The sequence below is a fragment of the Vanacampus margaritifer genome, chromosome 11 (assembly GCF_051991255.1).
Source record: "Vanacampus margaritifer isolate UIUO_Vmar chromosome 11, RoL_Vmar_1.0, whole genome shotgun sequence".
NCBI lineage: Eukaryota > Metazoa > Chordata > Actinopteri > Syngnathiformes > Syngnathidae > Vanacampus > Vanacampus margaritifer.
In genome coordinates, this window is record NC_135442.1 from 10748590 (window position 1) to 10772007 (window position 23418).

Genomic DNA, 23418 nt, shown 5'->3' on the forward strand with positions numbered 1-23418 from the left:
AGGTTCATATAAGACTGGTTTGAAATAAATAAAACACAACAGTATCGTTTCAAGTGCTGTCATGCAAAAGTTCATCTTTTTATTTGTGTAACTGTGTAACATCCTTAAGGTATACCATGTGTAACTATTTTCCTCATACAACATGGAATGCGAGAAGTTACAACCTGACCATCTGAAAAAACAATACATAAACACTCATATTTATCATACACATGTGAAATGTTACAATCTTAAAAAAAAAAAAAATCTCAGTATAAAACAAATATCTTTGACATTTTCATATCAACAGTTAAATATGTACATTACAATAAATAAAACAAACATTAAATAAAAGACAATATTGAAAAATGTAACAAGGATTTTCACTGGGTGAATTTCACTCACAATAAACATGAAACAATTCCAGCCTGCATAATGGTTGATTAGAGTAAACACTGAGATAAGACATGTCACATGGACTTTAAAAATAGCGGACAGTGATGTGAATTAAATCGATTCTAAATACAAAACACTTGCACGTGGTTGAGTGTGAAAACTCAACTGTAAAGGTGCTGAAGCACATTTTAGGTGAGCACAAAGAGTAAATCATGTAATGATATTCTTGAGAAAGTGACCAATGATACATTTTAAGTAAATTGGCTGTTTTTCACACAAAAGAATATGAATCGGAGACCAATGTGTGTATTAGTAGAAATATACAATACGTGCAAACACCTTAGGCCACCACTAGCTTGGTTGGTTTGACCCCCCCAACAGCAGTCATTGACATAATACATAATTAAAATATATCTGAATAATAGGTACACATGAATTCATGTATAAAATAATAGACATTATCATAAATATAATTTTAATAGTGAAAAGGTGAGGTCAGTATAAATTCCAGCTCACTTTTGCAACAAATCTAATGGTAGCCTGAGATGTTTGAACAGCAGTGCATGCGATGTAGTTTTTGCTGTTCATTAAGTTATCAAAGGTAGCACATTGTCTTCTTCATTGCACTTGTTTACGCCTATCAGTAAACTTGCACGTGAACGGGTTCCATCCGTTTTCACACTGACGACGTTTGGGCAAGTTCCCTGGGTGCTTTGCTCTGCAGCGTGCATGAGACGGTGTCGGAGTCGAGGAGCTCTATGATGCTGTAAGGTGAGCAGTCCTCCAGGCCCATTTTGCCGCAGGCCCAGCCGCAGAATCCCTTCTCCAGGTCCCTCACGGCATGCCACCACCTGCTGAAGGCCCAGGACACCTGCACCACGGCGGAGTACAGCGCCAGGGACAGCGCCACGGGCATGATGAGCACGGGGTAGAAGATGATGAGGAAGGGGCAGATGGTGATCTTGTGCCAGAACGTCCGCTCCTCGTTGTACACCAGGAAGACGTTGTACCAGGTCAGCGTGCCGTAGTAAAAGGACGTGATGAAGGAGAGCAGGAAGACCACGGGGGCGCAGGAGATGCTCCACAGGACAACGTGAGGCCCCCGGCACACGCCCAGGCTGCAGGCTCGCTTGGAGTCCTCCCCGGCCTCGCACTCGGCGTCGAGCCGTTCCCTAGACTTGGCCAGCTCGCGGAGTTCTTTCTCCGTCATGGTCACGTGGATGTCCACTACCTGGCCTTTCTTTTTGCCCCGCGTGATGGTGCCTGTTAGGGTTACATAGCGGCTGTCTGGGGGAAGACTCCAGTCTCCGTCTGGTGAGTAGACAGGAAGAAATCGATTAGATCACGGTTCTCAAACTTTTTAAAACAAATCCCACCATAATGCCCAACATTAAAATACAAACTGGAATTGTTCTTCCTTGGCGGAGGTCTGTAGCGTGTGTTAGTAATGGCATGCTTTTTAAAATGCCCTTTTATTGCATATGTAGTTTTGTTGCTGATGCATTGAAAAAATACCTTCATTTTCAGGTGTACAGAGGAACTTGGCTCCCTCTTCGGCGTTCCTCTCCGCTCCTTCTTCTTCGCCGCCTTGGTACCCGCCGGGCCCTTGTTCTACGTCAGAGCGATAGACGATGATGGACTCGGGACGCTGGTCTCGCTTTCGCCTCCTCTTCCTCCTCACGGACGGTCCCACATCGCCGTCGTCTACATGGTTCGCCGATGATTCGGACCTGAGGGAGAGGATCTGGGGGCTGCCTTCTCCTTCGGTCTGAGACTCCTCCACATGGGTCATCCTAACAGCTGGCCAATAGTCGACTCTATGAGGACTGGTCTGAATGAGGACTATTGTCCACTCATTGCGTTAAGGGCAGGAAGCGACTGGATGGATGACATGAACAGGCACATACAGGGCGAGGCATTTAAAAACAACATTAACAAAATACCCTTTTTCTATTTCAAGTCACAAAATGAATCACAAATTATGCTGACCTACATTTTGTGTGCGTTCATGCGTGTTGCTGTTAGCTTGTAAAATACACCAAATCTATATACAGTACTGTATGTACATTTAATATTAGTTAAATATATAGATTTACTTACTGTAAACTGTGTATAGTATCAAACAATTTCTGATCGATTTGATGTAAATAGCTGTGCTTCAGCAAGTTTATGTATCACAAAATAAATGTGTATTCGTGTATGTGTTCCGTTAGAGACACGTTTTCGTTGAGTTACGCGGTCTCTGGGAATATTTTAACCAGAAATGAAGGAATTAAACAGACAATGTAAATCATTCTCCTCCCATTTAAATCCCACCCATGTCCGCTCTTTTGTCTTCCGACAGCCGGCAAACGACGCATCCCTCTCAAAGGAAGTACAACTGATAGTAACTCTTACCTTAACGGAGCTGCACCAGCACTGGGTAGAATTTCAATATTTTTAAAGCTAAAACCTGATATTTTTGCTGCACTTGACGGCACCGACATACCACAGCCGTACAGATGGTTTACGCAAAAATGACTCCCACTGACGCTTTACGTAAAGCTATTTCCGGAATTGGCTTAACGGCTGGGTGTACAGATGCGTTACGTAAGATGTGTTCCAGAATACAGTAGCGCCATAATCTTGCCTTCACTTCCGTTAAACGCTTCTTTCCATATGAAAACGGCAAACTAGATTTAAACTAGAAGAGCGGTTGAATTACAACAATAATAATAATAATAAAAAAAATTAAGGCATAAAAATGCTAAATTAAATTCGGGTATTTATTGATTTTTTATAAACATAAACTTTACGTCAATTAACCTCGCTGCTACAACAAACGTTTTGATAACTTAAAAACGTATCATTGATTCTTTAATAATATATTTAGTGTGTAAAAAGCAGCCTTAATTAAATAAACACTAAACCCAGTTAGTTTGGTTCGTAGTTAATGTTTTGCAAATCAATCTTATGCTAGCTAAGCCTTAGCACAACAAAATACATTGTTAAACCGAAACTATGCTATGCTAATTACTTAATAGCTAATGCGAAAGCTAAAGTGAATGTAACTAAAATGGCGCATCAAATAATGCCCAGTACCATTGATAGTCTCCTCTGTCGGTTAGGTAAGTTATTTGGAAAAAAATACATTTAATACCAGGTTTTGTATGCGTTTAACCAAATGTTAGCAGCAATTTAGGCTAACGTGGTTATAGCTAATTTCACATGATATATTTTTTTTCGTACAGTAATTGAAGTTCGTGAGCTTTCTCAGAAAAAGAATGACCTTGACCGAGAGGTTGAAGGTAATGACTTTGCCATTATTTTAAAAATGTAATTCAGCCATCAATGAAACTAAAATCCGTCATGTGTCATCATAAAATGTGGCTTGTTGCCTCTGCCCATAGTTCATAAAGGTAACATTGCAGAAAGGAGGAGGACTATTGAAACAACTCGTACACATATCAAGACGCTGGAAGAGGATGCTGATGTGAAACGCAACACTTTGAAACACAACAAGGCAGTTGCAAAAAGGTATTGACATATACGTGCCGATGGGCCAGTTTCTTTTGGGGCAGATGCAGTGCTATTTAATTATTAAGTGGTCTATGAAGTTCTTCATCTGAAAACTGTGATCGGTCCTCACCAAAATTTATGTACACATCTCTACTCATGCCCAAATTATACTCTGATATAGTGTGATATATTTAATATGTAACTGCTTTCTCCCCTTCCTAGCCTGAAGACGACTCAGAACTTGCTCCTTCATTATGAGGAAACTTTGAGAGCAGAACTGGAGAGCGTAAAAGCCAGTTGCAACAATAACAAGTGGGTCCGTCTATTGTTGGTTTAGTTTATTTTATTTGCTGTTTAATTGATATATTCCCCCTTGATCACTGACCTATTTAGGGACGTCTTTGAAGAGAAAATTGCAAGCTACAGGAAGGTATTTGAGGCTCATCAGAAGCCATTTGCACAAAAGCTGCAGGCGCAAGATGATGACATGGAGAGTCCAATGATGCTTTCTCATGATGATGTGCCAGTCAAAGCCAAGGAAGGGGGTGGAGCCTATGTCACTGGTAATTACCATGTGCAGCCAATAGGATAAATTTGCAGAATGAGAAGCATATGACTATTTTTTTCAATATGGCAACTTTTCTCTCATAAAAGTCAGATGCTCATCTGTAATCTAATATTAGTTTTTTCATATTAAATGAATTTCCCCCTAATACTGTAATAGTTGTATGTAAATTACAAATTCTGTAGTTCTTTATTCTTGGAATATGATGTTTTTATTCTCAAGAACTATGTCCTTGTGATGGTAAAACTTATTTCAGTGCGTCGTACTCCATTGCTAGTTTGAAGCACTGCAGTCGTATTGCAGTAAATTTATTTGACACATCAAAATGTTTTGATTTCGCAGATTCTGCCGCTGCTCGTGCCTCTTCAGAGAAAAGAGCAGACAGGTAATTTCGCCGGGTACTTACTCAGAAAATAGAATAGTGAGAGTTTTTGTGATACAATAAAATGAGACCAAGATGAATCTTTTCAAAAATTTTCCACCATGAATATGGCGTCTAACTAGAGGGGGGGATAAAAATAAACAACTGTGATGTGGTTGCAAAAGTGCAAACAAGGGTGTGTACTATCCACTATATATAATATCAACTATTTAGTATATTTCAACCCTCTCCAGGGATGTTCATTTCCAGCCCACCACAGAGGCAAACATGCAAATGGAGAGTTTACCTGTGAAGGATCCCATAGCCGTCGTCTCCGCTCTGAATGTCAGTGAGACGAAGGTGAGAGTTGGCTATAAAGTCATCATAGATCACAACTCTTATCTCGATGGCCCGGTTTGCGCTCACTGTGACAAACAGAGATGCGTCAGCGGTCCAGAAACCTCTGCGGACGCGAACGCTGAGGAAATGGACGCGCAAAGCGAGGCCCGTCAATCGCCTTCCCGCAGAGCTGATGAAATGAGAAGCAATGAGCAACATGTGAGGGCACAAGGTAACCGCATGGCTTTACAATGATCCATTTTGCCCCGTTTGCCTGCAAAGTCCAACCCGTGTGCTGAATATTTCTTTCGATTATCGTGGAACAGTTGAGATGCCCAGTGAGGAAGAGGACGACCAGGAGGTTGAAGCATTAAGCCAAGTAATGACCATGCAATACACGCAGCCAATGTGAATAGTGATGATTAGTTTGGAGAGAGGAAATAACAAGATGTTTCGATTGTACAAGTGACCTCATGTTTGGCCTGTCTACAGTACTGGGTGCAGTATTTGGGCTTTTTTCTTGTCTTTTTTGTTACGCTTTTCAGTACAAGAAGTTTATTTTATTTTATCAATCATGTTAAATATTGTTCTAAATTAAATTTTAAAATGCCGTATGCTCATTTTCAAATGAGTAACATTTTATTAATTGTATAAAATAGCTTTAAAAAAGAGAGAGAGAGAGATTAAATATTTATAAAATATTTAAATATTTCAAAAATAATCATCAATAATTAACTAATAATTTGAAAGGATAATACTAATTAACTAACAGAATTACATACTGAAACTTTTATTTATTTGAAAAATGAACTGTTAACAGTTTGTTTTCCCCCATCCATCTAGCATCCATAAATAAAATATTAAATAAAAAAATAATATTTTTTAATGAAATTTTAATTTCTAAATATTAAATATTTTTTGAATATGAGACATTCTAATTTATTTAAATTAAATCTAATCAAATTAAAATATAAAAACATCAAATAGTACAATTTCCATATATATTTTTTTCATATCTAAATCACATTTTAATAATATGCATAATCGAATAAATAATATAAACATATTTTTTTAAACTACAAAAAAAACACTATTTGGTTATACAAAGGAAATAAATGCATAAATATTTATTAATTATATTTATTATTATTATATTATTATTATTATATTTATTTGGAATAAAAAATAAATAAATACATAAACAGTAGTCATTTTTAAATGTAATAAAAATATGTATTAGCAATTGTTGTTTTTGTGGTTTCCTGTAGTTCTTTTTGAAGCTTGTGGTAACGGCGGAGGAGTTTTTGCACGGCAGCGCCCATTTGACTTTCTCTTCTGTGTTTTCGTCGACAGGCAAAGCAATCAGCTGTGTCGGAGGAAGAAGAGGCGGCACAGGTGCAAATGGAGGAAGGAGGCGCAGCAGACGACAAGGAAGAGGAGCCGGCACCAAAAGAAAATGGCGCTCGTTCACTACAACAACCTCAGTCGTCAACTGCGCCTGGAACACCAACATTCCACTTTAAGTCCGTTTTGTGTGGAAAATTCGTGAAAAGACCTGAAGCTAAAATGATGCATATATATGTGTGTTTGTGTGTGTGTGTGTGTGTGTGTGTGTGTTCACTCCAGTTTTAGCCCAACTAGCTCCCCAGTTGCGGGCCCATCTGATAGCAAATCTCCAGCCTTCATGTTCTCGCTCAACTCTAATCCCAGCACCCCGGGCTACTCCGGTTTCGGCTTCGATGGCGTCTCCCAGGATGAGGTAACCATGGAGAAAGTACCATGGCATGCCAAACGCCCAAATAGTTACTGTAGTACCTCATTTTGCTTGCAGGATTTATCATTCCCCTTCACTGGCTCCTTTTTAGACAAGGTATGAGAGTGAAGTGTCTTCTCGTGTTTACTTTTTCATCCTGCAATTCAAAGAACGCAAAACCCACCAAAAGTCTGCACTCTGCTTTCAGAAAAAACAAGAGACTAAATCAGGCGGTAAATATATCACGTGATGTGCTCTTTGATTTGCCGTCCTGCTGAATTTGAGTTCATTTCTTTGTACTTAAGAAAGCCCACAAATTCAGTGGGCGATCAAAACATTCTTTCTCCCCACTGTACATGTTCACGCACGCGATTCTGCAGACCTGGACTTCCTGTTCAACCCGCCGGAGCAAAGCGAGGACTTCCAGTTCCCCTTCTCCTCCGAGAGCCCCGCGGAGAGCAAGGAAAACACCTCCACCGACTTTGCTTTTTCATTTCACTTTTGACACACTCGCCTTTTGCTGTTGCTTCTTGGTACCAAGTTGACAAAAAGTGTTCAGAGAAGGTTTGTTGTAAATGCCCAAATGTGTGTTCTATGTTGGCATCTGGTTGCATGTTTCAAAGCCTTCAAAACATTTCTCTGATCATTTAGAACGCAAGTCTCATAATATTACAATTTCAGAATTTTCTGTTTAAACTATTTCACATTATTTATTGAAAGATTTGACCATAATCTCATAACATTTATTTATTTAGAAAAATGTACCTTAGCCTAACAATGTGTTTTTTTAGAGGGGCAAGCAAATACTTTGTTGCATGACAAATGTTTCTTTTAAATTTTTTTTTTTTTCAACTAATAGAAATTAGCTTATTCACATGAATGCTTTATAATCATTTTTTATATTAATAATTAGAACTTTTTCCATATAATGCATTTATTTTGTAATATTACTCATTTTCATAAATTGTTCTTGTCAAAGTGATTTTTTTGTTGAAATTATTTTCTTATGTGACTCAGCAATTTCTATTTTGCAATGTTTCCGAAATAATATATTAACATAAAGTCATATGAACAACATACTTTTTTTTTTACAAGAATTTTTTTGTAACATTACGCCTTTAAAAAAATAAAAAATAGAAAGCCTCTTATCAATGCTGTGCATCCTTCTGCTTTCCGTCCTCTTCAGCTGATCACACCCAAGAAGACTAAACCACTCATCCATTCTTACTCACAAATGGTTGCAGTTCAGTCTTAAAGTGTGTAAATATTTATTCAAGTCCACAACATTTGAGTGTAAAATAACAGGACAGGGCAACAACATGCATAGAACTATCTATATACTATATAAGATTTTGGTTCCCGTTCAGGTTTGATTCAGTAGTAGTATTGCAAAGTAACTCCCCTCTTGTCAAAGTAAAGCTTTGCCTGCACTTCTGAATAAAGAACCGTGTGAAACCACATTCATCTCAGCATTCATTTGCTAGGACTTGTCCTCATTAAGATGGAGGGTGAGCCATAAGCTTGTGCCGGGTCATTCATGGAGGAAAAGCGCTAGAGACAATGGATGAATTTTTAAAAGGCGATAAAGATGTTTTTACATTTGTATGACAGGTTATAATAAAGGCTTTATCAGGGTTCCTACAGCTTAAGGCAAGTTAAATTCAAGACTATTTAATCTCATTTCAAATTTAATTTAAGAGCAAATTCCCACTAAAACCATATCACTGTAGTTCCACTGTCGTAATTCGGTAAATCTTTCTTTTCTTTAAGATTTCAGACTATTTACAATCATAAAAACTCAGTTATCATTTGGGAACATTAACTCATTCACTGCCATTGACGGTTATAGACGTCAAATATTCATTTGAACTATTTCTATTCAACATTTTTTTCCACTTTTGTTAACGAGTATGAAAACCTAGATTTTTTTTATTGTACATTTAGAACAGATATAAAATTTGTGATTAATCATGAGTTAACTCGCAAAGTCATGCAATTAATTACAATTAAAAATTAAAATCTCCTTACGCTCCTAATTTTTAAATAATATTTTTTCTTTTTAAAATCGCGTCAGGCGATTACTTGTTTTTAAATTGTAATTAATCGCATGACTTCAATAGTTAACTCACGATTAACCATAAACTTTATATCTGTTCTAAATGTACAATATTTTTTTCCTAGGTTTGCATACTCTTGTTATCAAAAGTGGAAAATCTGTTAAACTAATAGAAATAGTTCAAATACATTTTTGACGTCAATAGCAGTCAATGGCAGTGAATGAGTTAAAGACTTTTTAACGCCAATGAAGGCCTTGCTTTAAGATACATGAAATGAATGTCTTTTTTAGGATCTGCGAGAAACCCGTTTGACAGTTTGACCCAATGAAGAATGTGTCCCTGGAAAGAATTGTGTTCGACCTTGGTGGTTCCGCTGTAATAAAAACTGCTTCGTACTGAATGCCCCATTCAATAAATAACAGCAGTTAGTCTGTCCTCACACTTTTAAATCCAGTTCCTAAAACAGTTTAAATTTAAAAACATAAGTCAGCAGGTGCGTAGAATTGTCACGGAAGGAGGAGCAGATTTTTGTCTTTCTCAAAAAAAAAAAAAAGTGCCAAGTGCAGACGGGGAGTGCTTAGAAGCCCGAGTCGATGCTGAGAGAGCGACGGGTCACGTGTTCGATCTCTCCCGGGATGTACTCGCAGAAGCTGGTCTGGTACTTGGCCAACATTTTCAGCATGGGCCGCAGATTGAACCACCATTGGACTTTGGGCATGCGGTGCCTAAGAGACAAACACCGCCATGTCGTCAAGCCAAAAGACGTACTGGCCAAGTTTGGATACGTGTGCTACTGGCGTATATAAATAAATAATAAGTGTTCATGTCATGGGGGTGTTGTGTGCACGATTTTGAGGCAAAAAAAAAAAGGAATCAATGCATTTTATAATAAGACTTGCAACATTACAACATTTGGAAAAAGTGACATGTTTGTGAATACTTTACATCTCATTTACTCACTCAAAGTCGGTGGCATCCTTGAGTTCGGTGAGGGGGCTGAACGAGACCACCTTCCTCTGGAGGCCCAGCACGCACGCCGTGTCTGTGGAGTTGCAGAACACGCGACCTGAGGATGACACACGCGTGCAATTATTAACCTGATCAGGCAACGGTGGCGGCGTGGTGGTTAGGCATGTTAGCGTTGAGCTAATTTATTAGTAGCTCAAGGTGCAATTGTCTTTGTTTTAGGTTCATTTTACAATACAAAGATTCTTCGTACCTTGCCTGTAGTTTTCTGTCAGTTTCTCACTTAGCCACTGGATGGCTTTCACTCCCAGCTTGGTGCCATAATTCCTGTCAAATGGAGATGGTGCCCCTCCCTGGTGAACGAGATACAGTTACTCACGTTTTTTTTTTTTTTTTTTCATTTAAATGAGGGCCACTAGGTGGCGCCGTACCTGTTGAAGGTGTCCCAACACGTTGACCCGACAGTCGAAAATGCCCTTCCCTTCGGCGGAATACAGCTTGTGGAGGAAATCGGTAGTGTAGTGCTCATGGCATTTTTCATTCCTGTTCAGTCAAGATACAACAGAATGATGCCATGTAATATTTTTAGATTTGGCCTGAGAACAAAAAGAGCAAATAGAGGCGTTTTTCAGTGAATAATGGCTGAAAAAAAAAGTGAATATGTGTTCTATATAACATAATATTTTTTGCTTTTGATTTGGATGTTTTATCACAAAATTGGTTAATTAAATTGTATTCATTAGGGCCCGAGCAGCTACCGCTGCAAGGTCCCTATTGATTTTCATTCGTATTTTTCTTCTTTGTCAACAATCTCATTTTTGGGGACCTAAACGTTTAAAAAAAACTCACCAAGCTCGGCGAAAAATGTGATATTATGAAGCCATAACAACATAACCGCCCCCTAGCATAGAAAAATATGCACCAATCCCGGCACGTCTAACCGAGGGCTACAAAAATTGGCAAGCACGTGAAGCGCCCCGAGACACACAAAAAAGTCAGAGGAAGTCATATCCGAAAATGAACAGGAAGTGAGCTATGAATTTTTGCACATTCACTGTGGTCATTCTTTTTGCCCATTTGCCAACAGTTTTCATCCGATTTAGTTCTAACTTGGCATGGATCATCTCAAGACCTGGGACAACAACTGGGGAAAAGACATCTTGACATTTTGAAATACTATATGACGGGGGCGGGGCCTCAAATTTTACTACTTGTTTAACCCATGTGCTCCCAAAAACTTATAAATACATTCTATTTTAAATATTACCATGTTCCCAAAGACGTATTTATACATTTTATAATTTTTTTTTTTATTATTATTATTATAGAGCATACAGAATGCTTTGATGCAGCCTCTGAACTAAAGAGAATACTTGAAGCAATGGTAGTTATTACAAAAAAAGGCCAGCAGGTGGCAGCAGAGTGTAAGAGATCAACCAGGGTTATGTTGCAAAAAAGCTCTTTTCCCCGGTGTTTGAAACAGATTTGTGACTAATAATGAAACTATTCTAATGCTAATTGCGGCAAAACGGAAACAGATAGAAATATAGATTTTTTTCCCTGATGAAAGAAGAAACATTTCCCTTCTTCAACACAGCTGATTCATGATCAGCTCATCAGCAAGCTCTGCATAAGCCTGATAATGATCCTGTTAATTAGAATCAGCTGGAGTTTGAGTAGGGAACCCTCTAAAACCCGACTCCAGCCCTCGAGAATTGCAGTTTGCCGCTCCTGATTTATTTATTTTTCTACATCTTTGAATGACCTGCCCGATCTGTTCATTTTAAAAATTGACTCCAAATGTTTGCCAACCGTCTGGACTAGCGCACAGTATATTGAATGCATAGAACAGAATAGCATGAAAGAAGTCAGCCAGACTGGCATTTTTGCTATCGCAGCCGCCATTGAATCCAGGTGAATCCGTCTGACCTCAATACGAGCCCCCGCTGGATGTCCTTCTTCATTTTCTCCATGAGATGCTCCACATTGGTCTGTGAAAAGGCAACATAATTAAACGTGGAAGAAAAACAAATTGCGGAGAGAGTTGTTACCTTCAGGTCGTGGATGTTGAAGGGGTCCTCGAAGATGTAGGCCGCGTCGGCGCCCACGGCGATGCCGGTGCTGGTCGCTAGGTAACCGCAGAAGCCCCCCATTGTTTCCACCACAAAAACGCGCCTCTTTGTCCCCGTAGCAGACTGCTTTATCTTGTCGCAGCCCTAAAGGGGGAGATTAACAAATAGGTGTCAAGAGGAGATAACTCAAGGCTGGGTGTGTGCAGCAAGAATTTCAAAGTTTTAACTCATTTGATCACACAGCAGGAGGGCTGCCATATTGTATTAAGTAGATTATTTCAAGATTAGTAAATGAGATTCGAGCATTTTATAGTGCTTGCAGACAAAACTAAATAGTCTAATTATTTGCATATAAAAAAACAGCAATGCTATTTCCTGTTTTTTTGTGTCCAAACTTGACAAAAAACATTTTGTCCCCTAAAATTGAGTGAATTCTAAAAGCTAATTTGTTTACGCATACCAGTGTGTGCTCGTTACCTCCATAGCGGCGTTGACGGCGGTGTCGGCCCCCACACTGAAGTCCGTTCCGGGGACGTTGTTGCTAATGGTAGCGGGAATCACACACATGGGGATGCACAGCTCATCGTAGTGGGCTCGGGCCTCGAAGAGCTCCAGCACGCTTCGGTAGGCCTTTGAAAGAACAGTGGAGAATGCTGGAAAAGGATGGGGGACCAAAACTGCTAGAAATCAAAATAAATAAATAATTGATTAAAAGTGAAAATAAAAAAACGGATATAAAAAAATATTTCGGAATTTAAATCCCCAAAAATAAATATAAATGGAAATTTAAAAAAATGGTATAATATACATAAATAAATTCATTTGGACAAAATTTTTGAATTATATATTTTTTAAGTTTTTATTTTCACTTTTAGTCATTTATTTATTTATTCATTTATTTATTCTGAATTTTGGCAGTTTGGGGCCTCTACAGTACCACCTGCCACCGTTAGGGGCGCTGTAGATAGGGGACCGAGTCCCCTAATTCGAGAGGTTTGCACCCAAACCTCAAAATGTATGGGTTACAATTTCAGGAACGACCTTTTTAAGACGAGGCACCTCCAGGGCAAAACAAGTGAGGCTCGCCCATATATGTCAAATATATGGCCCGGGAGGACAGAACACAAACCGCAGTATTCCACAAAAATGTACTGTTGTTGCTAATTTTGTCCACTGTAGGGTGCAATGACGACCACTTAAATGACATTCTGAAATTTGGCTGTTAATCAGGATTTGATGCAAAAATGTTGCCCTAAATAGGAAATTTCTGATTACTCTGCAATAAGAAAATAATAAATGGGAATATTTTCAGAATGAACGTGTAATTATTTGCACAAAATAACTAAATTAATAAAAATTTAAATCACGGACATATTGGTCTGGCTCACACATTTGGGTGATGACACTCCTGGCTTGTTCAAATATATTTACATTTTGTTTAAAAAATGCATTGTAATAAGTGTAGCTGTATTTAAAGCATGCAAAAACAGGTTTATTTGTATGCGCTCTCTCTCTATTGTGGTTGAGTCTCGAAAGTATTCCCCGCGACGTCGTACCTCAAACCCTCCAATAACAAGCAGAGCTGAGATGTTGAACTTGGCGATATTCTCCACAATCTTCTCCATGTGTTTGCTCGGAAGGGTCCTGAACAAGGATAGGGAGGTGTGTCATTTATTTGTCATCGAGATGGCCGGACCATCCCTCGTCATAATCTGGATCTCACCTTTTTGTACCCAACAGCGAGCCCCCTTGGCCCGTCCATCCCGCCACACTGTGCCACTCCATCTCACGCACCTGCAGAGCCACAGAAAGTTACATTCTCCTCGCCGCCAAAATAGATGGCGGGTGATGAAGGACGCCGGTGTTGGAGGGCCTCACGTCGCCATTGGCAAAGCCCTGGAAGCCGTTGTGCACGGCGTACACCTTGTGTCCGTGAGCGATGGCCAATCTCACCGCCGACCTCACCGCCGCGTTCATGCCCGCTGCCGGGGCGCCCACATTTAGGATGCCCAGGGAGAAGTTGCTCTACGGGGTGGAGGGGGATTCAGACTCGCTGCTTTGGCTTTCATACGTGTTTGACACTTAATATCAAGGTTAAGTGGAATATTTTTGGACAAAATGTACAGTGGCTAACTTCAGTGCATCTATCCCCTGACCCGAAAAGGTTCCACTTGACTGGAGTCAAGACTCACCTTCAACTGGGCAGGCTTCTGGAAGGCAAGAAGTTTGTAGATGTTCAAGTTGTTCTCAAAACTCCTGCAAAAACATTTGAGCTGAGTTCTATTTGTTTTTTTCCCCCACTGGCCACAAATGCACACTGTGATGCAATCCTACCAAAGAAACATTGAAAATTCACATTGCCACATTTGAATGTAGTTGCCTGTATAGGTTTGCGTAGGTTCATTAACTCATTTACTGCCATTGACTTAAAAAATTCATTTGAACTATTTCTATTAGTTTAACATTTTTCCACTTTTGTTAACAAGAGTATGAAAACCTAGTATTTTTTTTTATTGTACATTTAGAACAGATATCAAATTTATGATTAATCGTGAGTTGACTATTGAAGTCATGCGATTAATTACAATTAAAAATTAGGAGCGTCGGGCGATTAAAATGGTAATTAATTGCATGACTTCAATAGTTAACTCACGATTAATCATACATTTGATATTGATTAACAAAAGTGGATTTTTTTTTTTAAACTAATAGAAATTGTTCAAATAAATTTTTGACGTCTATAACCGTCAATGGCAGTGAATGAGTTAAAGACTCTAAATTGACTCAACTGAGGACAAGCACTGCCAAAAATGATTGGATAATATGCACAGAAATCTTAGTGCCTACCCCCCACGCAGTTTAACAGCCTCATCGAACCTCTTCTCATTCATGGCCGTCTGCACCAACTTAGTCTGCAAGAGTGTTAAAGGGGAACCCAAAATTAATTTCTTGACAATAACATTTTCTATAGAGCCCCACTAGTTTTAATACGGCATTCTGGTTAGTGGAATATTAATTATAATATTTTATCAATATCAGAAGGTGGCCATTTTGACACTTGCCGTCAAGTGAAAATGACATCACAGTCGCAGCGAGCTCTGATTTGTTGTTGCCTAAGCAACTGTGATGTCATCTTCAGTCGACAGCAAGTGGCAAAATGGCCGCCCACTGAGATGGATAAAAAAAACGGCTGGATTTTGCCACATAAACTCATATTCCACAAATATAATATTAATCAGAAGGTCATGTTTAGACTAGTGAGGTCACATATAACATATTATTGTCAAGAAATGTTTAAGGTTGACTTCCATTTTCAATAAAGAAGAGCCGCACCCATTAGCGGGTAAAACATGAACACTGGAAGAAGGGCTCACCATCTCCACACACTCCATGAGAGGCAGACGGACAGCCTTGTTGCCAGACAGGCCGATGGCGCAAGCAGGGGTGTCGGGAGACGCCTCGATCAGGGCGACGACCGCCTCCACGCCTAACTTGCTGCTCTGGAGAAATACCGGGCGGCGACGGGAGAGGATGATGACATTTTAATGTTTATGTATAGACCACCAATCTGATTATACTCGCCACGTTGAAAGTGACAGTGTCGATTTTGGAGACTTTGAAGTAGACCGTTTAAAGCAGGGAATAGTTAAACATGTCAAACCGAATACTGAATGAGGCAAAGTGGTTTCAAACTCATGGAACCCTTAAAATATCCTATGGGCATGTTTTATTTATTTAATAGTCCCCCCCCACCCCCCCACACACACATTTGTCTTAACATAACTTTTTTGTTAACCTTGGTTGCCCCACTGTGCCCCTCTGTCATATGGTGTTCCACAGGGTTCTATTTTGGAGCCCCTGCTGTTTTCTTTGTATTTACTGTCCCTAGGTTCCTTCTTAAGAAAAAAATTATTTCCTTTCACTGTGCTATGCGGATGACAGTCAGATCTATGTCCCACTGAGCAAAAAGGACACTTTCTCATTAAGGCCACTTTTGTCCTGTCTGGAAAAAATTGAGTTTACGTAAACAAATGCAATCCTTTCTGTTTAGTTGATTTCAATTTGGAGTGTAAAAACTTTTTTGAATTTTTCATTACTATTATTCGTCTGCGACATGGTGCTAAAATTTCTACCATTCAAAGCATGCAGTAAAATTTCACATCTTACTGTTTCCTGCAAAGACAAGTGAGTGTTGCTGTTGACATTGGACAATGCTGTGTTAGTTAAGAAAATAAGTGTGTGTGTGTGTTTCATGTCCAATATCATAACCGTCTTGTTTACACTAAACTAAATTCAATAATAAAGGGCTAAAGGGGAAGTCAACCTTAAACATATCTTGATAATAATATGTTATATGGGACCTCACTAGTCTAAACATGAAATTCTAATTAATATTACATTTGTGGAAAATGAGTTATGCAGCAAAATTCTGCTGTTTTTATCCATCTCAGGGGGGGGCCATTTTGCCACTTGCTGTCGACTGAAAATGACATCACAGTTGCTCAGAGCTCAGGCAATGACCAATCACAACTCACCTATTTTCTGAAGCTGAGCTGTGATTGGTTGTTACCTGAGACCTGAGCAACTGTGATGTCATTTTCACTCGACAGCAAGTTGCAAAATGGCCGCCTTCTAATATTGACAAAAACTGCTGTATTTTGCTGCTCAACTCATATTCTACTTACACAATATTAACCAGAAAATCGTATTTAGGATTGACTTCCCCTTTAAAATCTCTTAAATTAAAACGACTCTCAAATATGTAAATTCCAAGATGATGTACTGTAATTTAAAACCATTCCAAAAACATCTCACCAGTATCCTGTCGAACGCCGACGGCGTTCCTCCTCGCTGAACATGTCCGAGTACGGTGACCCTTGTGTCGTAGCCCAACCGCTTCACCACCAGCTTCACGGGCATATGACGAGATTGTTACATGTTCTACGGTCGGACAATCAAATCTTCCTCTCACCCAAAAAAAACTTACATCTTTCAGATGAGTGGAGGAGATGGGCTTGCCGTGCATGTCGATAGCTCCTTCTGCAACAATTATGATGTTGAGTCTGGACCCTTTGAGACGACTCTGGAAGTACGCACAAGTGATATCAATACCTATGGATGTAACAATATCCAAACATTACCATATGATAAATAGCTTGGCGATGTAAAAGATGTCACGATAATGTGTAAAAAGTTAAAACTCAAGGGATTGTAAAAGAAAAAAACTACTTGTATTGGGGGCGGTATTGTGTTTTTGTGCATAATTACAGAAGTGTATTGCATTCACTTGACAAATTTTTGGGGGGAGCTTTGTTTTTTTTGAGTATTTTTTGAAATTTTCAGTTTTTCCGAATATTTTTTTCTGTTTTGCTGAATTTTTTTTTTCTGTCCAAAAAATATTTTGAAAAAGAGGCTGAAAAAATATATTATGAAAAACAGGGGGGGGGGGGGGGGTTAATTATTCAGGAAATACTTTAAAAAACGGGGAAAAAATTATAAAAAAAAACAGGAAAACAATTATTAGTATTTTTATTTATTATTTTTTACCTCTGAACTCCGGACACTTTCCCGCATACCTCCATATGCAATAAGATGGTGATGTTTACTTACTGGCTCTCAATAAAATAATGAATGTGTATACTACTGTATTGTGGTTTGTTCTCTGATCTCTGGGGAAAAAAACCCTTTAAAAAATACTCAGAAAAACAGAAAAAATATTATTTTATAAAATGGAAAAATTACTCAGAAAAACTGAAAAAAATTACTCAGAAAAACAGAGGAATTTAAAAAAAGAAAAGAAAAAAATACTCAAAAAGCAGGGGGAAATTTTTCAATAAAATAAAAAAAAAAACAAAGCTCCCCCCAAAAAATTAGTCAGAAAAAGAAGACTTTTTTTTCCTCTTTCAAGTGAAGGCAATATGCTTCCGTACATAATAACAGCAGTGACTGAGAAATAGGCTTGGCCATGTCATTGTCACATGCTCCTTTTGGCTCAGCGGCACAAAGCGTCTATGTAGTTCACAATGTTGTCTTTGGCTGAAGTGTGAAGTTTTGTGCCCAAAACATTCCTAATTAAAATTAAACTGCACTAACAAACTAACCACCAGAGGGTGCTAGAACTGCACAAATGGAATACGACCTCTTTTTTTTAACTGATGTGTTGCTTTTAATATCATGACATGACGACGACGATATTGTGGCACTTTTAATATCGCGATATCACAATTTTGCCATTATTTTTACATCCCTATCAATAACATGTTAAGATTTCATTAAATTGGAACAAAAACTGAAAAGGATGGGCATTTAGTTAAATAAGGTAGCAAAGGTGCAGCCAAATCCAAAATTTTGTCTCACTTCACAATGCGATTGATCAACAGTCAATTCCACAGAATCAATTTTTTTTTTTTTACTCATTCAAACATTTAATTTTTCCGCCTATCCCTAAAGTAAAAGTGGTCTGAATGTCTCACCGCCTCAAGACGGTCACACATGCGATCCTCCCAGCCATCTTTTGGAGGAGCCTCTGGGATGAAGAGCCAATCAGCGCCAGATGCTAGAGCAGACACCAGAGCGAGATAGCTGGAGGAAAGAAAAAAAAAAAAGGTCCAGACGTTAGAGTTTGGGTCAGTTTGGGTTAAAGCTGCTCTCTATAACAATTTGGCTAAAAATATATTTACAATAGCCTTTTATTTGATCATTTATGACTGAAACATCTTCTAATTAGTAGATTAACACCACAATGGTTACTTCTGCAAGCCTCTGGCAAATAGTTTTTAGACAGAATTTGGGTTCAAATTAACCGCCCTCTGTGTGCGTGGTGTATGTGAAGAAGGGAAAATGCAGTTTCCTTTTTCTGCCACATGTGGCAGTGGCGATTCAAAATTGAATTTTCTGCATCTAGTAGCTTTAAACAAGAGCAGAGAAAAAAAAGTGTTCAAGCTCACCCGCAGTGACGCCCCATGACCTCCAGGACAAATGTGCGTTGGTGGCTGTCAGGAGAACAACAACAAGCACATCAGCTGTTTTTTTTAGGACCTTCTGCATGGAGAGTTCAAGTCTGGGCAAGAACCAGCAGGCTCAAACAAACTCTACTTTCGATGTTGCCGTTTTCTTTACACTCATTGTTAGTCTGAAATTCACTGTAATCCTTGTTCTTATTTCACCTTTGTGCAGTAGTCATGATAGCATCAATGATCTCCATGATGCGGTGCAGAGCAGAGTCTGCTCCGATGGTCATGTCAGTGCCACAGAAGTCGTTGTCGATGGAGCCCACCAGGCCCACAATGTTGAGATGGCTGTGCTGCTTGCCCAGCGTCTCCGTGATCTGCCCTGAAAGTGGCATGGGGTCATTAAATTACAAAAAAAATAAAATAAAATTTTTAACCCATTCACCGCCATTGACGGCAATAGACGTAAAAAATTAATTTGAACTATTTCTATTAGTTTAACATTTTTCCCCACTTTTGTTAACAAGAGTATGAAAACCTAGAATGTTTTTATTGTATTAGAACAGAAATAAAATTAGTGATTAATCATGAGTTAACTAGTGAAGTCATGCGATTAATTACGGTTAAAAATTGTAATCGCCTGACGGCCCAAATTTTAAATAATTTTTTCTTAGAAAAAAAAAAAAATATATATATATATTTTTTTAAATATATAGATATATTTTTTAAGAAAATATTTTTTTAAATTAGGGGCGTCAGGCAATTAATTTTTTAAATCTTAATTAATCGCATGACTTCATTAGTTAACTCACGATTAATCACAAATTTTATATCTGCTCTAAATGTACAACAACAACAAAAATCTAGGTTCTAATACTCTTGTTAACGAAAGTGGAAAAAAATGTTACATTCATAGAAATAGTTCAAATGATTTTATGACGTCTATAGCCGTCAATGGCAGTGAATGAGTTAATTTGATAGTCTTGGGCTCACCACTCTGGACGAGCTCATCCAGCAGGCTGCTCCACTCGCTGCGAAAGATGTTGGCGCCGGTGAGGCTGCCGTCGCCGCCGCACACGCACAGGTTGGTGATGCCCCGTTTGACTAAGTTCAAGGCGGCCGCCAGCCTCCCTTGGCGGGTCATGAACTCCTTGCATCGCGCGCTGCCAATCACAGTCCCGCCCTACGTCGGTCCAATTCAGGAGGAGTGTGAAGTTATTTAACAGAGATTGGCTATAATATAAAATCTTATAAAAATAATAAAATAAAATAATTCATCCATATCTGAGATATTAGTCTGTCTTCCATTTAGATTTGAAAATTATTATAGACAAAAAATAGAAATTACCACAAAAAAATGCATGTGAATTGAGAGAGCTGCTGTTGTCAAGCCAAAATTCCAGAGACATAAATTGAGGGCAATGATACTAGTAAGTACATTACAAAATATCACAGCAATCCCAAGCTATCATGCAGTGCTACTGCTTAGTAAGAGCTTCATGGTGATGCCATAGCATGATCCTCCATGCCGTAGCATTTCTCCCCAAGTGAGTTTTAATCCTCCTAGCAATGGTGAAGTGCAATAAAAACGAGCGTAAGAATAAAACATTTTCATCCAAACACAATGTAACAGCATGCTTGTCTCTCAGCAATCACATGACAGTTCGTGACGACACAGCTAACTAAACAAATGGAACGTAGACTGTAACTAAAAACAACAATAAACACAAACAGACATTTGCTTCCCATGAGAAACACGTGCCTTTCAAGTGCTACACAACGCCCTCCAAATGGACACCAGCTTTTGTATCACTCGAGTGCCACTTGCTGTATCCTTTTAGCAAGCTACATACGTGAGGACGGCTAACAAACATGCAGCAAGGCCCCTTACCAGATTACAACCTGTACTAGACAGGCGGGAAGATGCATGAAATAATTAAAGTGCTATCATAAAAAAAGAGATAGAGAATTTGAAAACAGTTAATATGACATTCCGGAGGGGGATGGAGAATGCTTCTAATAACCTGGCATTGAAAGAAAAACAATTGCAAAGTGGGGTACACACTTGTCGATAATTTTTTTTCTTCCCTTGCAATCAGAGTCAACAAAGGCCCGATTACTATTATCTCTCTTTTATTAAATATTATCCTGACTATAATATTTTCCTCCTTGATCTGTTTGGAAAATGGTCACAGGCCGACAATTGTAAATATTAAATGATCAATATTTACAATAACAAATCCTGAGCTCTGTGCTCAACAACAATTTAGGCCAAGCTACTATTACTACTACTTTTTCTCGTTTTTATTTCCCAACAGTCTGGATGCCCTGTGACATAATGCTGCCTCTCACAGGTCAGTCATGGTACTACTACAAACATCATTTTGTGTGCAATGTGCTGTCGGTCATCTCGAGTACATCACACACACACTATTAAAAATAGAGAGATAACACTCGCCCATTTTCTGACCAGTGTAGGGTCTCTTACATTTTGGCGAACGTTCAACGTCGGTATGTGTGTACCCCGCTTTAGGTTACCAATGCTGCCATCTGGTTAACTGATAACATCGTTCAACCTACCAGCTGGATGATGTTAGTTACACTTTGCCAGTGTGCCAGTTTGATGTGATCACCCCCATCCACCAGGCCTTGGTAGCCCTACAAGGTGACAAAAAGAGACATAACATAACAAATGACGCCACCATTTGTAAAAACTATTGGACAGCCCAATGTGTAATGCATATTTTGTTTATTTATGTATTTATTTTTTTACCTCATATATCAAGTAGACCTTAGCACCAACATAGATGCCCATTCTGGTCACAGCTCGTACAGCAGCATTCATCCCTGAGCCAAGGAAAATTTTCAAAGTACAGTATTTACAATTTCACGAGAGATTATTAAAATATAGTTAAAATGAATTGTAAGGTGTGATCCCCTACATCAGCGATTCCAAACCACTGTGCCGTAGCACAATAGTGTACTACAGGAAATTAGCCTAAATTATTATTTATTGACTACAAATAACGTGTTTTTGCTCATCTATCTATGCTATATATTTATGATAAGAAGGACAAATTAATGAGCTTCCATTACATTGCATTACAATTGAAAAGGTAGATCATTATACGATGTATATATGCATTTTTTTGCTAATCACATATTTTTGGGGGCTCAATAAAGGTTGAGAAACACTCAAACCCACTGTGGTGGTGTAGTAAGCCCAATGTATTTTTTCAAGTCACTTTTTCAAATGCAGTACATAATAGCCTACTTAAAGCCAGTGCTTGCTAAACACGCCCTTTGTGTTGCTTTATCAACCTGGTGAGGAAATCAGTGGAACATTTATGACTTCATAACTTTATATTGGTCAAAGGGTAATACTGAGCATAGTTTACGGAGATTTGTCAAGAGGCTGGCGTCGTTTTATTGAAGTTGTAGCCAGTTTAAATTCCGCGTTTGCCTACAATTGCCACATTTACTACAGTCTATAAACGCCCCATGAGTAGGTATGCACGGTTTCTACTAGCATATTTCATAAGATCACCTGTTTTCACGTAAATAACGTGTTCAAGCTTACTTGTTCGCGAGACAATACAGTCTCACAAGGTAGTGCAAGGTGTGTTAAAAACAGATGTGACATACATTAGCCACGTTAGCATAAGCGAGCTTCACGTCCACGCACTGGTACAGCCTCATAAAGTGCAGTAGTGCTCCATTTAAAACTGGAAGTGAAAAAAGACACTTATGGTGTGTTTGGAGTCACCTTGTGCGTCCCCGCCGCTAGTGAGCACCGCTATTGCCCGGCCGGCCCCCGTCATCTTCAACTTTTCCAGATCCATGGTTGCCATGTTTGTCTTTTAATTTCTTCTGTCAGTGATAATGTGATACTTCCGTGGGAGTAGTCGTTCGTTTTTAACACCAGATAGTGCGAGAGGGGGTTCGTTTAACTTGATCTCAACCAGAGGTCGACATCTTTCCAGCAGTTGGACTCTTGACTCCGCCCGTGTGAAAAGCGAATGAGCGTTGTTGTGTTCACCGGTGCTGCCCGGAATACACCGTATGCTTTATCGGAGTGGGTTCAACATAAGCACCGCCCGGCCGCAAGACCCCTAAAACAAGAGGACAGAAAAACGTTAAGCGCGTACAAGGACTCTTGACATCATAGTGGGAGTGGCTTTGTTACGCAAACTACTACAGTGTTGGTAGGCAGGTAGGTAGATAGGTAGATAGATAGATAGATAGATAGGTAGATAGATAGATAGATAGATAGATAGAAAGTCTCCTAATGCAGAATCAGAGTTAATCTTGATACACTACAATTCACTGAAGACTCTAAATAGCAAATAAATGTCATGAATGTGAGTGTAAGCGTTTGTTTGTCTAAATGTGTCCTGATGGCGACCAGCCCAGGGTGTATCCGCCTCTCGCTTGTGACCCTGATGAGGGCATGTGCGACAGAAACCAGATGGATGGAATTAA

General features: G+C 39.0%; 3 protein-coding genes across 7 annotated transcripts; 1 reads left to right on the forward strand and 2 right to left on the reverse strand.

The window, feature by feature from the left end:
- Positions 1-59: 59 nt before the first annotated feature.
- Positions 60-2922, reverse strand: tmem169b (transmembrane protein 169b). Its single transcript, XM_077579676.1, has 3 exons — positions 2773-2922; positions 1891-2253; positions 60-1686 (listed from the first exon to the last, which is right to left on the reverse strand). Exons 2-3 carry the CDS (start codon positions 2165-2167, stop codon positions 1052-1054), a joined length of 912 nt encoding a protein of 303 aa, XP_077435802.1. The 5' UTR covers positions 2168-2253; positions 2773-2922; the 3' UTR covers positions 60-1051.
- LOC144060290 (uncharacterized) lies at positions 2659-7727 on the forward strand. Of its 3 annotated transcripts, XM_077579673.1 has the most exons (14): positions 2874-3482; positions 3606-3662; positions 3765-3891; positions 4096-4185; positions 4267-4436; positions 4781-4823; positions 5054-5159; positions 5238-5370; positions 5465-5517; positions 6492-6661; positions 6765-6897; positions 6970-7008; positions 7100-7124; positions 7272-7727. In XM_077579673.1, exons 1-14 carry the CDS (start codon positions 3431-3433, stop codon positions 7394-7396), a joined length of 1323 nt encoding a protein of 440 aa, XP_077435799.1. In that variant the 5' UTR covers positions 2874-3430; the 3' UTR covers positions 7397-7727. The 3 variants fall into 3 exon arrangements, with proteins under 3 accessions (XP_077435800.1, XP_077435798.1, XP_077435799.1); XM_077579674.1 differs by lacking the exon at positions 7100-7124 and having other exon boundaries at positions 2659-3482; positions 5054-5144; XM_077579672.1 differs by lacking the exon at positions 7100-7124 and having other exon boundaries at positions 2660-3482.
- Positions 7728-8142: 415 nt separating this feature from the next.
- Positions 8143-23104, reverse strand: pfkla (phosphofructokinase, liver a). 3 transcript variants are annotated; one of them, XM_077579669.1, is made up of 22 exons: positions 22703-23087; positions 21710-21783; positions 21517-21594; positions 19930-20119; positions 19153-19318; positions 18934-18978; positions 18460-18568; positions 16974-17069; positions 16802-16894; positions 15361-15486; positions 14834-14898; positions 14179-14242; positions 13865-14011; positions 13710-13780; positions 13543-13630; positions 12464-12616; positions 11966-12130; positions 11844-11905; positions 10346-10457; positions 10168-10267; positions 9909-10014; positions 8143-9673 (listed from the first exon to the last, which is right to left on the reverse strand). In XM_077579669.1, exons 1-22 carry the CDS (start codon positions 22785-22787, stop codon positions 9526-9528), a joined length of 2343 nt encoding a protein of 780 aa, XP_077435795.1. In that variant the 5' UTR covers positions 22788-23087; the 3' UTR covers positions 8143-9525. The 3 variants fall into 3 exon arrangements, with proteins under 3 accessions (XP_077435795.1, XP_077435796.1, XP_077435797.1); XM_077579670.1 differs by lacking the exon at positions 22703-23087 and adding an exon at positions 20828-20880 and having other exon boundaries at positions 21710-21725; XM_077579671.1 differs by lacking the exons at positions 8143-9673; positions 9909-10014; positions 10168-10267 and having other exon boundaries at positions 10363-10510; positions 22703-23104.
- Positions 23105-23418: the final 314 nt, after the last annotated feature.